We start from the raw sequence: 16,169 nt of genomic DNA on the forward strand, positions 1-16,169 counted from the left end.
TTTCAATAATTTTTCCTAATTATAATAAAAAATAAAACCCGTAGTGGTGATTAAATACCACCAAAAGAAAGCTCTATCTGTCCCCAAAAAATGGTATAAAATTCATTTCAGTACAGCGTTGCATGACGGAATAAACGTCAGTCAAAGTATCGCAGCGCTGAATACTGAAAAATGGCCTGGCCAGGAAGGGGGTCTAAACACCTGGTCTTGAAGTGGTTAAAGTGATATTGTAAGTTATTTTAAAAGCAGATTAAATCACTCACGATGCATGCTGATTCTTGATGTTTACATGTTTTAGCTTATTGGAGAATCAGCTGGGCCCCTGAGGACTGGCCCTGATATCCAGTTTTAGGGTGGCTCCTTTCCCTTGCAGGGTTGTATGGAGCCACCCTTGTGTGTGTTAGCAAGCTGCACAAAAACACAGGCACAGCATGGCAAGGCACTCCCCTGCCCCCCACTCCTTCTTTCTCCCTCCTCCCCTCTTCCCTTCTCCAAGCTAGGTAGATGAACAGCTGCTAGAGACTGTGCTGTCCCTTGTGATCTTGTACTAGATAAGTTCAGGGAAGCTGAGAGAGTTGGAGCCAGTTGTTTGGAAACATGATGACTGTAAGTGCTTGGGCAAAAATTTAAAGACATACGTTGCTGGGTAATGTTTGATTTAGAATTATTATAAAAAAAATTTTGAAGAGTTTAATACTAGTTTAATCCATCACTTTCTACTTTCCAAATTAGAACACCACTGTATTCTTGCAGTGAAACAATGTATTGTGACAAATTGGCTTTCTTCAAGATTTTACGCAAAGCCCACAGAAACTTGTACTTCTGGGCAAAACTCATTCGATTAAACAAAAGCAAAACTACCCTCAACAGTTCTGTAAAGCGTGGACCCCTTTTTTACAGCTTACTTTACTCCTGGCTCAACTGGCAGAAATAGTTGACACCTTAAAAAAACTAGGTACCACATGGCAAAAAGCCACAACGCTCTCCCAACTTTAACTTAATCAACCAAACTAAACCCAACCAATCATCACTTGATAAGGGAAACGCAAAACAAGATACATTTAAGATTACTAGAATGCAAACAAACCAAAGTTTTGCTTCTATGTGTGCATACACTGTATTTGTTTGTACAAGCATATGCCATATATTGCAATAGTCTCACCTCAGTGATGGGAATGAGATGACTTAAACAAAGCTTGACATCATGCTAGGGCTTGTTTATGTACATCATACTTGTCCTACTCCTACTACTGTACTATCTGTACATTTGTCTTTTTTACATGAAAACCAAATAAAATTAATATGGAAAAAAACATCCTTACCCATTGTGTGCCCTCAAACATTTTTAGATCCAGTGGGTCTCCTTGTAGTTTTCCATCAATAGATACTAAAGAGTGGCAGCAGCTCAGTGCTCCGAGAAGGGGGCTCCAAGGCAAAGTGTCATCTGATGTAAAGTTATGAATTTTCTGGAAACTAATGGAAACACATTGAAAATATTTAAAGCTCATTCAGTGTCACATTTTACTTTCAAAAAGTATTTTCTAATAAAAATGTAATAGTTGAATAAAATATTTAGGTGCCTCTGTTCTGAAATTTGAAGATACATTTCTCCAAAATGCATATAGCTACATAAGTGGATGAGAATGTGTTTAAAGTGCTTTTGATGTTTGTTCAGAATATGTACAGTAAATACTTTAGTGTGCATAGTCTGGGCACAGGTTGACTTTAAGCAAGCATATGAATGCTGCATAGATTTTAGCACAGACTTTTTCCTCCTTGAATGGGTTGATGACTGTTGAGCACTATAAATCCATGTTCCCTCAATAGGGCAGAAGGTAGGAGACTGCAAATGTCCGAACAGAGTAAAGATGTCTTGCGATGTATAAATATGGCACTGCTTTGCCTAGCATCTAGATCAGAGTTCCTGCATTGGTCAATAGACATTTTCACCAGTATATGGAACCTACCAGTTTCCTTGAGAAGGCAGCACTCCCCAAAGGTCTAAACCGTCTTCTGTTAGAGTTCCCGTCTGCCATAAAATCAAGTTATTAAATAATTGTTAAAAAATAAATGATTTTTTTTAACTATTGATATTTTTAATATTTACTTCCTTTTACATAAATGATTTAAACGCATGCATGCTATTCTGTACATGGCTCATAAACAAAGAACAAACTTACTGTAGGTGCAAATAATACCATAAAGTGATTGAATTAAGAGAACAAGGGATAGAATATACATTTTAAAAAATGTCATATTCTGCAATATGATTGCACGCTTACCTTATCAAAACAAATAATGTTCAGCCGACCACATACATTGATCCTTTGAGGACTAATGCAAAAAATTCCCTTTCTTTTGAGTCTGCGCTGTGCATACATGATTCCTGTAGACAAAGCAGCTGACAGTGCTGGAGGGACAGCAGTAGTAATAATGATTAAAGCTTTGATCACTACTTGAGTGGGAGACTCCTAAAAGACAAACAGATGTATTGTTTTATAATACTATATCAGATAATATGTATGATAAGTTTCAGTGATAATCTTGTAATGCTGGAGATCCACTTGAATTAGCATTTAAGTACCACTTTTGCTGCTGAATTGGGATAACACCTATTTTATGTTACATTTCTTTTACATAGCATAACTTAAAAAATAAATAAATACATTTCTGCTTTCATAAAACATGCTCAATTCTCAAAGACAGGTTTTTCTCTGTATTGAGTTTGCCTTAGGTGGCTGGGGAGGGTAATGAGGTTAAGGGGCTCCCTTACAAAGATTTTCCCTCATTTCCTGTTCAAGTATTACCAGGCAGGAAGTTAGGGAAATTCTGTACTTGGGGAAACATAGAATAAAAAGCTGATACATTAAAACTATTCCAGTTGAATTTGTTTGAACTTCATGTTGTTATACAGGTCCAATTATTGTCATATCTTACCCCCTTTAAGACAAAAACAGCCACAGTGTAGATTGTTCCAATCACAGCAACTCCAGCTAAAATCATCAAGAATCTGAAGGCATCTCTATACAGTTTAAAATTCATGGGTTTTGGGTACAAGATAGATCTGACCAAATCTCCTTTAGCAGTATTAAATCCTGTGCATACAAAAAAAGTATTTAATGAGAACAAAACATGCTTTACAAATACACAGATTAATACTAATAATAATTAAATAAACTCAAAACAGTCATGCGTGTACATTTATTCAATTCTGTTTTTTTAAACTTTGTACTAACCAGTTCTTAGGACAACTGCCTTCACTTGCCCGTGGCTAGCTGGCTTCGTCTGAATGACTTCTGTTCCACAGAAAAGTATATGTCTTTTGAAATCCTCTCCACTGTGCGCCTTCCACGGCATGGTATGGTTATTGTTGGGTAGGGAAGTTTTAGAGACAGGAATACTTTCACCTGTTGAGAAAAAAACAGCACTCCTGACATTGTTAAATGTTAAAAAAGGACATCCATTGAGTTTCCTTTTCAGTCTTGTACATAGGATTCTCTGCAAGTGTTAGAGTACATGAAGAAAGTGTTATTCTTCCTATATCCACTTTGAATGATCATGAACCCTAATAGTACTTACTTCGCAGGATGCAACAAGGTCAAACTGCAGCATTGCTTAAAGTCTAAGCATAGGAACATGAATACTGCAGATACAACATCAATTCTGCAGGTTCATTCTCATAATTTTTCCATAAAAATCTGTCTATGATATAAGTGGAATTTGAAAAGGGGAATCATAAATGTGGCTACATACACTTCAAATTGATCTTGGCAAAACACCACACTGGGGATAAAGGATACAAATTAATTTAAACTTTATTTTTATAAATGTATAGCAAGATTAGTATGAAGGGATTACTGCACACCATCTTCAGTCTGACCTATCATTATTGTAACAACGTAGGAGGATCTATTTATAAAGCTATAGACTGGGCCAATGCCGTTCGCGTGGCATTTCCACCACTGGCCGGAGCTGAGAGGCATGGTAAATTCCTATACTCCATCTAGTAGCAAGATTGCGGTGTGACTGGGCAGAAGATTTATAAATAGGCATTAAAGTGTTTACTCATGGAACAACCTTGATTCATGTAGACCTTCTCTTACAGACTGGTACAACTGGCATGGCAATCCGCCCCAGCTGCTGACTAAGATCACAATTGTAAGCCCACACCACGTCCATAACATTAAAATGTGAAAACAAAAATATACAAATACAATTCTAAAAATATAAAATTATGAAAAATATGAAAATTAAAAAAATTAAAAAATAAATAGCAGAACAAAAGTTACTGTATAACATAAAAGTGGGAATCATCTTGTGTAATTTAACACATTAGGTATCCTAGCAGTCAGCTTAAAGACCCAGAACACCTTTTTTGAAAACGACAAAAACTTGTCACCTCTAAATTATTGTTTTTTTTCAATACTTTAAATTAAAAAGTTATAGATAATAAATTATGATAAATAGTTTATGTATTCCTTATGTTTTTTATATGTCAATAGAGTGGTCCTATATTCTAAATATAATATAAAAGGTGTGTCCATACACACCAAGAATTTTTTTTTAAAAACCATTATGGTTTAAATAAGAACTCCAGGAAAAAAAATTCTAAACCCTTGTTGAGGGGATACCCATGTGGGGTTAACTGCTCATTTTTGTCTAGGTAAAAAAAAATTATACTCTGCAGCGGTCTAAGGTCCAGTAAATCATCATGCTCTATACACTGGTTTAGAGCTTCCGATGAGTATAACTTTGTTATTTTAGCACCAAGACAAAAACTAGTTTTTGGTCCTTGCAGTGCAGGGGCAGCCCAACTTAGAGGGTTAAGAAGATGTTTTCCTGGATATCTTCTTTAAAAGTATTCTGGGATCTAAACAGAACATATATTAGTCTGTCTTGCACTGTATGCATGTATACCTGTAAGCATGCTTTCATTCACAATACATCCTCCATTGAGAAGTATGGCATCACATGGTAAGAACTGCTTCTTTCCTGTAACAACGATTACATCCCCTGGCACCAAGCAGTGTGACTCTATCTCTTTACATTCTGCAAGAAAATGTATAAAAAGGATGTAAGTAATACAATAAATGGCACAGCATTTTTTTTAACTGACAAGGTATTTAAAGGCATTGCTGATAAACTGGTTAACAAAGCCATGTGAATGCCATGTCAGTGCTGAACGTAATGACATGGTTTGGTTTATCATATGTTGTATTAAACTCTATAATTTATGATTATGCTATTGAATTGTTTATACTTTTTATAGCATTATCATTATGATATTTCACTAATTGCACCTTACATAAAAAATCCTTTTCTCAGAACCTGGTCATAGCAAATATTGTCCTCCCCCATCTTTAGCTCAGCACATGCCATTACTCTGTTTTTGCACACCCAGCATATGTGAAAAATTATAGAGGAAACTGTGGTAGAAAACAGAAGCAGTGCATGGTCCAGATGTAGGCTGCAACTGACACCCATCATCCAGACAAGAAGGAGAGCTCTACCTTGTGGGGACAAAGACAGCAAAAGAATCATGTCAGAGGTTCTAAACTTTACTTCCTCTGCAAGATAATTTATTTTTGTTACTTTATTTGTCCCACCTAGGGTATATCCCCCATATTTGAATGTAGGTATCATAGAGGAAATTATACCACTAACCAATATGGAGAATATTCACTTCCTATTCTGTCGGACACCAGGAAGTGAGAAAAACCCTCTAAAATGGGGAACCCAACAACAATACATAGTTAACACAGGTTCCAACCCTTCCACACTCCATACAGCATAGAAAAAAAGTGTTAGCCAGGGTTGGGCATTGATGTGTAGATAAATATTATGCAGAAGCTCTCTCAATACTTTACATTTACCCCGACTATATTTTAGTATGCCCTTTATGTAACGTGCCTCCATTTTTCTGACGTATGGTCACCTTGACAGTGTTGTTGGATTTCACCAGGTTATGAAGTTTCACAGATTCCTGTAGATAAACAGGGATATAAAATGTTCATGTATGTTTTATTTGTGATTGTAGAATATTCAAAAAACACTATTGTTTAAGTAAGATAACATGGAGGGAAGAAGGGAATACAGATATCAAATCAGTGTCAAATCGAAGCAGTATTAGGTTTAGTGATGAGATGTCACTGTACCATAATTGCACATGACTAAAAAATGCTAGTACCTTACCTTTCTTAAGTCATAAACTGTAAAAATGATGGAAATGAGAGTCATTATAATAACAGCAATTGAATATTCAATGAACCCCACGGCCAACCACAGAGCTAAACTGCAAACTTCAAAGGCATAAAAGGGGTTCAACACCTAAAAGAAAAGAAAATGCAAAAAAAATGTGAAAATATTGGAAATACCAAGAGAAATGCTGTCATCCTACCACAATAAAAATTAGAAAAATGTAACAATTAGTGGTCTATTTATAAATAATACCTGTGAATGCTTGTTTTGTGCAAATAATGGCAAAACAAATGTTTTTATGTTCTTAATATGTTTTCTTTTCAGGTTGAATGTATTGTGATGTAATAATGCATTATGGTCACTAGATGGAGCCGAGGAGTATAGGAAAATAGTACTTCATTGTTTATAAGTAGTCCCTCACTATGGCCTCTCAGATCCTTTTACTCATATCAGAAATACAACCAAACATTTGCTATAGCTTTGGATATAGTGGGACAGGCTTACAACCCCTGTCAGTTTTTTGTCGGAATTTTTTCTGTCTTTGCCTCTGCTGAAAAGATTTACAGTCATTAGTTGCTGTCAGCAGAATATGAGGGGAACAGGTAGTGAGTAGGAATTCTTCCAAAGGGAACACTGATTCGAGTGACAACTGTTAAAGGTGGGATTTTCTCTCCCTTTGGGAAGATTTCCATTCACTTCATTTTGTGCATCTAGGACTGGAAGTGAAGGGAAATCTATTACCAGATAACCTGGGACGCTGATCTCCAGACAGCCCAACTCTTCCGGACGCTCCGGGAGTCTCACGCTATTAGATAGCGGCTCCCGGCTCCTGGGAGAGAAACACTTTCTACCGGAAAGTTTTACTCTGCTCGACCGAGCAGAGTAAACCTTTCCCTGCTCTGTCTTTTTTTTCTTTTCTTCTGACATCGGAGCTGTTGTCAATCAGCAGAGGGGACCTGAAGTTCTCCATCAGGTCCCCTCTAGTGATTGACAGCAGCAGAGGGCGGGTGAAGTAGCTAGTTTGCTATTGGCTATTGCAAGGTGAAATAGCCAATAGGAATCTAGCTATACATTCCTATGGTGTTTTTTTATTATTATTCTGATGGCAGCAGAACCGCTCTGCCAATAGAAAACAGTTGGGCGGAGCTAGCTGTCACTACTAACTCCGCCCAATCCGTTTATATTTTATTTTTTATACTTTTTTACTGTTTTTCTGTTCTGCTCGGTACCACAGAGGTACCGAGCAGAACAGCCGAGCCGAATGCCGCTCGGCGGCATTCGGCTATTCACTCACTGCTGTTCGGCGTCTATGAGAATAGGCCAAACATCAGCGAGTAGCCTGCCGGAGGTTCCGGCTCAGCCGATCCAGATGTTGGATCAGCTGAGTCGAACTCATTCTTTATTTCGGGTCAGCCGAACATGCTGAGCATGTTCGCCCGACCCGAAGCCACACGAAGCAAGCCGATGTACGGCTGATTACAGCCGATATATGGCTGAAATCAGCCCTACAAACCTGAAGTGAATAGCCAAACTGCGTTTGACTCACTTCACTTCGGGTCGGTTACTCACTCGGCTGCCTACAGCAGCTTAGTGAATAGACCCCTTTGTTTTAGTTTTGGACAGAGAATGGTCAGAGTAGAGAATGGTTAAAATTGCTGCCAGGCTTTTTCTTGCTACCACAGTGTTGAGATTTCCCATTTCTTTCACATTGGATATCCCATCTAAAACAAGTGTTCCTATTAAAAACATTTCCCTTCTTCCAGTTTTGGTGACAAATGCAACATCTTGTTTCTCTGTGACAATGGTTATCAGGTGAATCTCCCCAGCAGGTACACAAACAGCAATTAAAAAATGACAAAGGTTATAACCTTCCCTTACTCTATCCAAAACAAAAAAAAAGTTTGTAGATGCAATTTGTAAATGTTTCACTTGTCAATATAATAAAACTCCCTCTGCTAGCCTTTTGCTAAAATATATTAACATATTAGCTTGCTAGGCCAAGTTCACACAGGCTTTCCGATCAGGTCCATTTTTTCAGGCGCACCTGATTGGGAGCCCGATGTTAGGATCTAGAGATGGGGCATCTATTTACATCTGGTTACCACTGGCTCCGGCCAGATCTAGAAAAACAAATGGATCGGAGATCCGTTTTGACACCTGTTCGTGCGGGTAAAGATGCCCGTCTGTATAGATCCGGCTTACCATAAACTAACATTGGTCCGGTAATGTCAGATGTCGGTAACATTCGTTCCCATAAGTAGGGGATCCTTGCACATATCCCCTTCTGATTGGACCATGTGAAAGGGGCCTTATGGAATTTTGGAAAGTCAACTACAGTATATATTACCTCTTTGAACAATAATTTCCAGATTGGTTCAATGTCAACTTCAATGGCATTTGATCCGCAAATTGTTTTCCTGCAGAAAACAGAAAATTCGTTTTATATGTTAAGAAGAAATATGTATACACTTGAAGGGATATTAAAGTCAGAAGGTTTTAAGCTAGTTCTAATTCTGATTATATCACTTACAATGGAGGCTGTTCCTTGATGTTTAAAAGTTTTAACGTCCTGCAGAATCAGCTGGCCCCCTGAGTAAGGGTTCTGATATCCTGTTTTAGAGCAAGCACCTTTCCCTTGCAGGGTCCTATGTTGCCACCCTTGTGTGTGCTAATAAGCTGTGCTTGTCTCCACAAACACACAGACAGCAAGTCAAGTTTCTCTTTCCCCTCTCCTTGTCACAATACCGTGCGCGGGTGTCCTCACACCACGTGCAGGTATCTATACAAGAGAACCAATACGTGGCCACAAATGCTTACAAACTATAATGTATTAGCTGCCGCTAACCACCACCCGCAAGTAACATGTAAAAATGTAAGGAACAATTACACCCCGGAGACAACAGGGCAACCCCTGGGGAGCAGGACAACACGGAGGGAGTCACTGATCAAGATACCTCAGGGGTAAGGGTCAGGAGTCAGGTAGGAACAGGATACAGGCAACAGGAACAGGAACAGGAACAGGAAGAGGATACAGGCAACAGGAACAGGATACAGGCTATGGCAACAATACTGAAGCACAGGCATCACTGCAAGGAGAGGTTAAATACCTCCCCAGACCAGCACCAGGTGGTGACTTATTTTTGTTTAAGGGGATTTCTGTTTTATCTTGAAAATGATCTAATCTTATCTTGTACCGCTTGCCAATTAGAGGATTAAAGGCATATTCCATCTTTTGCAAAAAATAAATGCTCACATTGATAGAAGATAGAAAGTGCATCTATTTTTTTTGCATTGGAGCCTGGAAAGCATTGCAGCCCCAATCAGTGGATCATGTGTGCAAAGCACAAGCTCCTGCAGACTATTGCCACAGCCCCAGGTCTGTATTGGGGAACGGACCTTCTGTAAGGGGGCTCGAGGAAGTAAACAATGGACTAGATGTGTGGTAATGTCACCGCACTTGTGTTCCATGTTAAAATCTATGAGCCCTTTAGGTATGGTGGCAGATGTGATTTGTAGTCTCTCCATTTACAGATCCTGTGCATGGGTCTGTGAATGGATGATGCAGCTGTGTAGGTGGAGCCACACTAAGCCACACTGAAAAAACAAACAAAACAAAAAAATAACAATGCTGTGGGAAGAAGAACCCTGTGATTTAGGTAAGTGGGGCATATTAATTCTCCTCTTTTCCCTCACTCCCTATTCCAGTAACAATGGTCACCAGAACAAACATACAAAGAGTTATTCACAAAAGGGTGAAGAGTTTGGAGAAGGCAGGAGAAGTGAACAATCTAGGACAACATAGCTGAACTGGAAAGTGAGCTGAATTGGAGAATGTTTCCAAATCAGCTATGTTGTCCTAGATTGTTCACATCACCTGTCTTCTCTAATCTCTTCACCCTTTTGTGACTAACCCAGACAGGGTGAATCCTCTAGGGACAATTCTCTATCCCAAACTGCATATAATTATACCATGTATGATTACATGTGGACTGCAACTGACAGATGCGGCCGCTGTCACCCTGTCATTAACTTTCACAGCAGCCACATTTGAAAAGGAATCTGTAGGTTCTTGCCACAGGAATCCCAGAGCGCCTCATGTAAATGCAGCCTTAGAATTCCACTGTAATGTTTTTAATTTTTTATGCAGTTATTACCATACTATACTTTGCTTGAGTGTGTTATTTCCTTTCCATCTAGTTTGTATCGTTGAATGACCCTTCCCATGCATGCTTCAGCTCGATAGGAATCGATAGTGAAAGCGCGCTTTGCCCATTCTGGCCAGCGATTGGTTAGCAAATTGCTCTTGGAAAGGTACGGCACCCCTGATTCCCCTGATCGCCATATTGTTATACATGAATACATGTAGATTTTTCTACATGAATAAGTGTGGATTGTTGTACATAAAAAAATACATTAAAAAAATAAGACCTACCCCGAAAATAAGACCTAGGGGTCTATTCACGAAGCTGCCAAAGGATCTGGCCGTAGCTTCGGCCGATCCTTCAGCTAGCTTCGGCCCCAGGACCCTACGGTTCAGTAGAACCGAAGAGGTGTTGTACGAGCTATTCACTATAGCCCGTACAGCTCCCGATCATGGCCGAGCCGAACGCATATGCATCGGAGCCATGCTGAAAGCTGAAGCTGGCCGAGTGGCCGGTCATTGGCCGGCCGACAGCCTGCTTCTGACAGCTGGGCGATTACTTTTTTCATTCTTTTTCTGTTCTGCTCTGAGGGAGCGAGCAGAACAGCCGAGCCGAATGCCGCTTGCCAGCATTCGGAAATTCACTCATTGCTGTTCGGGATCTTTAAGAATAGCCCAAACAGCAGTAAGTAGCCTGCCGGGGGTTCGGCTCAGCCGACCCAGATGTTGGATCGGCTGAGTCGAACTCCTTTTGCACTTCGGGTCAGCCGAACATGCTCAGCATGTTCGGCCGACCCGAAGCCACACGAAGCAAGCCGATGTACGGCTGATTTCAGCCGATGTACGGCTGAAATCAGCCGTACCAGCCTGAAGTGAATAGCCAAACAGCGTTCGGCTCACTTCACTTCAGATCGGTCATTCACTCGGCTGCCCTCGGCAGGTTCGTGAATAGACCCCCTAGTGTGTGTTTTTGAGCCCAAAAAAATATAAGACTGTCTTGTTTTCGGGGAAACACAGTAGTACCTGTTTTAACTTCCAACTTCTGTTCTAATTATGGGATATTATTGTTAGTATTATTATACAGGATTTATGAAGCGCCAAAAGTTTGCTCAGTATGTGCACTGGCAAAACATTTGTTTAGTTTTGTTTCGTTTTGATTCGGATTTTGCGTTATTTCATTTTTCGGGATTCGGGCCCGAAAGTCAATTTGTTTCGGGATTCGGTCCTGAAAGTCGATTAGTTTCGGGATTCAGATTCAGACGAAATTCATTAGCGGCAGTCTGTGCGTATTTTCGGTTTTGTCTTCTTTTCGTTTTCGTTTAGTTGCAGCAAAGTGACATTAAAAATATATATTTTTATGTCACTTTGCTGCAACGAAAATTCGTCCACAAACAAAAATTTGTACAGACTACCAATATCGAATTTCGTCCGAAATTTCATTTTCGGCAATTCGGATTCGTTTTCATTTGTCATTTCTGTTATTCGGAAGTTCGGATAAATCCGAATCTCCGAATAACGAAAATTCGTCCGAAAAATTAATTTTTATGAAAAGAATCACGCATGTCTATTGCTCAGCACAAATACACAGATATACACAGATCTGACAATCATGTCTGACAGGGCAGGAGACCTGATTTTTTTTCTGCTTCAGTTTAGCTTTCACTTACAGGTCTCCACCCCACCCCCAGTCTGTGATTAGACAGTTAAAGGAGAAGCTCACTCATCCTAGCAGCATGTTCCTTGCAATGCAACATATCTCAGTGGCTCCTTGTGGTACTTCACCCCCCCTAAGCTCTGCTGTACAATAGACTACAAGAGTCCCTAGCCAGATCAAATGCAGGTACTTACACTGCTTGCATTTTAAAAATACAATAAATGATGTGGTAATGATTACAGTACTGCATTATTTGTGTCTTTTATATCTGAGAGCTCTGCTCTGTTTTACCTGATGTTCTGCTCTTCACGTGTTAAGCCAGAACCAAATTTGGAATGAATGTCAAAGCAGGTTAGGCTGTCCTCAAGAACCCTGGAACATAAGTCACATGATGTATTATGATAATCATCTTTATATTAAAAAAGTTTTATTTGAGTGAAAAGACCATTTAGATGTTACATATCAGTACTCACCCTGCTCTCTGAAACTGTTGTGCTTCTTGATCCCAAACGTAAGTGACTTTTTGTACTTTTATCAGTTTAACCTAAGAATGGTAATGAAATAATACACTTATTTAGAAGTTTTATTTAAAGAAAAAAAATATGTATTAATCCTTGCAGTTCGAGCTACCCCTGCAATGCAAGGGTTAAGTGCTCATTTTCATCTAGGTGCAAAAAATAACAAAGGTATATTCACCCGAACCTTGCAGCTGGCTGTGTATTAGAGAGCTCCCTCCAGCCTGTCTCCTCCTCCACTCCAGTGATGCAATGTCCCTTGGTGTACTCACATCCTATACACCGTATATTGAACATGACGACTCAAGAACCTTAGGCCGCTGGAGCAGAGGGGGAGAGAGGCACATGGGACCAGTCTAAGAGCAAGCCAGGTCTGAGGATCAGAGGAGTGTAACTATGATATTTTCACACCTAGATGAAAATGATAACCTAACATTTGCAGCGTGGGGGTAGCCCCACTGCAAGGGCTAAGAAAATTATTTCGGCAAGGAGTTCTTCTTTCATTTCAAAGCACCATGCTGCAGTGCTGGAAGTATATTAATATTCAAATTTCAGAAAAACATTGTCAAATATTTAGGAGCTGTATTTACTAATAAACCTTTTCTATCTCTTTTTGTTCTAATCCAAATTGTTGGGCTTGTATGTTTTCCATGACCAGCTCCATTTTCCTTTTTAATAATAAAACATATAGGATAGTAAATAACAAAGTCATAAAGACTGGACCTGAAGTAAAGTAGGCTACATTTGATCAATCATGCAACTGTTGGCATTGTCTTTGTCATGCAGCTGTCGCATGTCATCTCTAAGGCCAAGAGCTGACCGACCATGTAACCACTGATCAGTCAGCTCTCAGCCACTGCTCCCCACAGGGATTTCCCCCTCTCCTCTCCGTTGCTCTAGCACTCACTGGAGGGACAGACAGGGGAGGGGCGGGCACAGCTGGCCCTGGCTCTAGACAGGTAGAGCCAGCTGTCAATCAGCAGCAGGGTGGATACTGACAATATTGATGGGGATCATTACCGACTGAAATGCCTGCTATCTGCTGACTTTGAGTCACAAGAATACCTTAGTAAATATACTCCCAAGAGAAGTAAAGACAAATAAAAGGTTTGGCTTTACATGTCTTTTAAGTTGTTTGCTTTGCTTTTACATTAGTGCAAACAGAATTAGCTCACCTGTTATATAGTCAAACAGTGTTTGTCCTAGCAAATAACAGAACTGGTAATGGTTTACACACAAAAATCTAATTTATTTGCATAGTTTCAAACTTCTGTGTCAAATGACATTTCTTTTTTTCTGGCAAATCATAAAATACAGGACAGTAAGATCAATGCTGGTTGCTCCAAGGAATTGTTTTTTTTTCTTTGTCCAGTGGCAAATGTCTGTACCAAATATACTTTACTGTGAAATATTTTAAGGAGATGGGTTGAGTTACCCTGTATAAACTTTCAAGGTTATACACAAAAGGGTGAAGAGTTTGGAGAAGGCAGGAGAAGTGAACGATCTAGGCCAACATAGCTGAACTGGAAAGTGAGCTGAATTGTAGAATGTTTCCAAATCAGCTATGTTGTCCTAGATTGTTCACTTCTCCTGCCTTCTCTAAACTCTTCACTCTTTTATGAATAACCCTGCAAAAGTAAACAGGTAAGTGGAATATTAGAAATCTCAATAGAAAAGACTGAATTCATGGTACAAATTACTATTTGCCAATATTAAACCAATGTTGAGCAATGCCATAACAAATGTATTAAAGAGCCTGGTTCTAGACCACATTTGAGGCATTTTGAGTTAGAACCACATTTTATGTGGTTGTGAATAACCCTGTAAATATTAGAAATTGCTTGACATGAATGTGAACACATGTCATAAGATTGTGTGTTTTGAGTCAAAAACAGCATCAAGTGTACTTTAGATACATTTTAAAAAATAAAAAAGGGAAAGCCACCCTAATAATTAGATCTGATTTTTCCCTCCTACCATTTAAAGAAAATACTAACTTCAAAGATCTGTGCAAGGCAACATACCTTTAGGCCTGTTTTATGGATGGCTTTAGTAATGATAGATTTCCCATCAGCAATCACCGGCTGGGCAGTGTTTGTGTTCATTGATATGTTCAGGTCCTGCAGCTGAATCCATTCTATGCTTTTCCTGAAATAATGTTCAAATTCATCCTGGGAAAAGAACAACCATTCAACTAATCAGGAACAGAAATCTAGCATAGCAAGCTATGTACTAACATCTGCTCAATTCCTGTACATAAACTATTAGTTTGCTTATAAACATATGTGTGACTACTATTTAAACATTTTAGATACATTTTGAAGATTGCTGTCTAAAATGTGAATAAATTGAAAAAATAAAAAATAAATAAAGATTTTTTTTTAAATATTTAAAAAAACCAATTGGGTGGAGCTAGCAGTGGCACTAGAGTCTTCTAGCGGGTCCCGGCCAATGAAAAACAACTGGGCGGAGCTGGCCATGATGCCACAGCCGGCCCCACCCAGTTGTTAATGTTTAATGACAGTTCAGCGTCCCCAGATGATTTGGGGACGATGATCTGTGATTACAACTGGGCTCTGCCCAGTTATCATTTGTGGGGCTAAAGGCCCACCTTCGGCAGGCCATTCGCCCTGCTTCGGATGACACTTCAGCTCAGTCGAGCCAAAGCAAATGCCTTCAGCTCGGCTGAGCTACTGAACCGCCTTCGGGTGCTGTACGGGCTATAGTGAGTAGCTTTGTTTGCGGGAGCCCTTCAGTTCAGTCGTACCGAAGGGCTCCCGCAAACGAAGCTAGCTGAGGGATCAGCCGAAGCTATAGCTGGATCCTTCGGCAGTTTTGTGAATAGACCCCTATGTGTATGGCTACTTTAAGGAAATGTTATGTGTTAAGCTTTCATTTTAATAGTTGGGTTAAATGTTTGGGTTTGGAAGTGGGGGTGGGGTGGGGGGAGTTAAGTATTAGTGTCAGGTTAATAGTTATGTATGGGTTAGGGTAAGGGAAAGTTTTTATTTCACTTTTTTAGAGGGATAAAGGCCCCACTGTTTTCTAGCACTGAAACCTAATGTCCTGATATTGTATTGTAGCACTCACAGCTTTGCTTACAATATGTCCAGTTTTCTACATTGTGATAAAGCAATATTGTACTTACTGTGGTTTTCAGCAGTATAATGTCAGCTTCCTGCATGCTGCATGGAACACAGTGTGCCCAGACATGCCATTCTGGCTTCCAATAGAAGAGAAGCCAAAGAAAGCCACAGGAAAATATATATCCAAGAATACAGGCTGCTCTTCTGCAGGACTGCTCTTTGTAGCCACGCGTTTCCTATGGAAATATGAATACAATACAAAGCCATATTACACATTAAATTCAGTTTGGGCCACTCATTCTTACTGTTTGAACAGTGAACAATTACATTTCACATTTGTCCCCCCTTTCCCCTCATTATTATCAGGGCATGGATTCAAGTTGCCCCCTCCCCCTGGTATGGACAGGACATCAGGTGTGCACCCTCCTGGGATGCCAAAAGCAAAATATGCAAAAATTGGACATAGCAGTTTGCTTTGTTAAATAAAGCTGTTGTGCTGTCTATTTACAAACATATAAAGATAAAAAAAATTATTTGTCAGATGTTGCTGTGAGCTAAAAAGTTCAGGGGGTGGT

The 16,169-nt window shown here is 39.6% G+C and overlaps 1 protein-coding gene across 1 annotated transcript in view; it reads right to left on the reverse strand.

The window, feature by feature from the left end:
- The window catches only part of LOC108795889 (probable cation-transporting ATPase 13A4), a 38,762-nt gene that overhangs the window by 20,739 nt on the left and 1,854 nt on the right, over positions 1-16,169 (reverse strand). The window contains exons 2-14 of the mRNA XM_018567220.1: positions 15,657-15,830; positions 14,533-14,679; positions 12,467-12,537; positions 12,285-12,365; positions 8,546-8,615; positions 6,193-6,327; positions 5,911-5,983; positions 4,918-5,049; positions 3,237-3,407; positions 2,938-3,095; positions 2,283-2,471; positions 1,968-2,029; positions 1,323-1,473 (exon numbers count right to left, since the gene is read on the reverse strand). Of these exons, the coding sequence (XP_018422722.1) occupies positions 1,323-1,473; positions 1,968-2,029; positions 2,283-2,471; positions 2,938-3,095; positions 3,237-3,407; positions 4,918-5,049; positions 5,911-5,983; positions 6,193-6,327; positions 8,546-8,615; positions 12,285-12,365; positions 12,467-12,537; positions 14,533-14,679; positions 15,657-15,830 (1,614 nt within the window). The remainder of the gene's footprint in view (positions 1-1,322; positions 1,474-1,967; positions 2,030-2,282; positions 2,472-2,937; positions 3,096-3,236; positions 3,408-4,917; positions 5,050-5,910; positions 5,984-6,192; positions 6,328-8,545; positions 8,616-12,284; positions 12,366-12,466; positions 12,538-14,532; positions 14,680-15,656; positions 15,831-16,169) is intronic.

This window comes from Nanorana parkeri, unplaced genomic scaffold (assembly GCF_000935625.1).
Source record: "Nanorana parkeri isolate BGI_ZX_2015 unplaced genomic scaffold, ASM93562v1 scaffold29, whole genome shotgun sequence".
NCBI lineage: Eukaryota > Metazoa > Chordata > Amphibia > Anura > Dicroglossidae > Nanorana > Nanorana parkeri.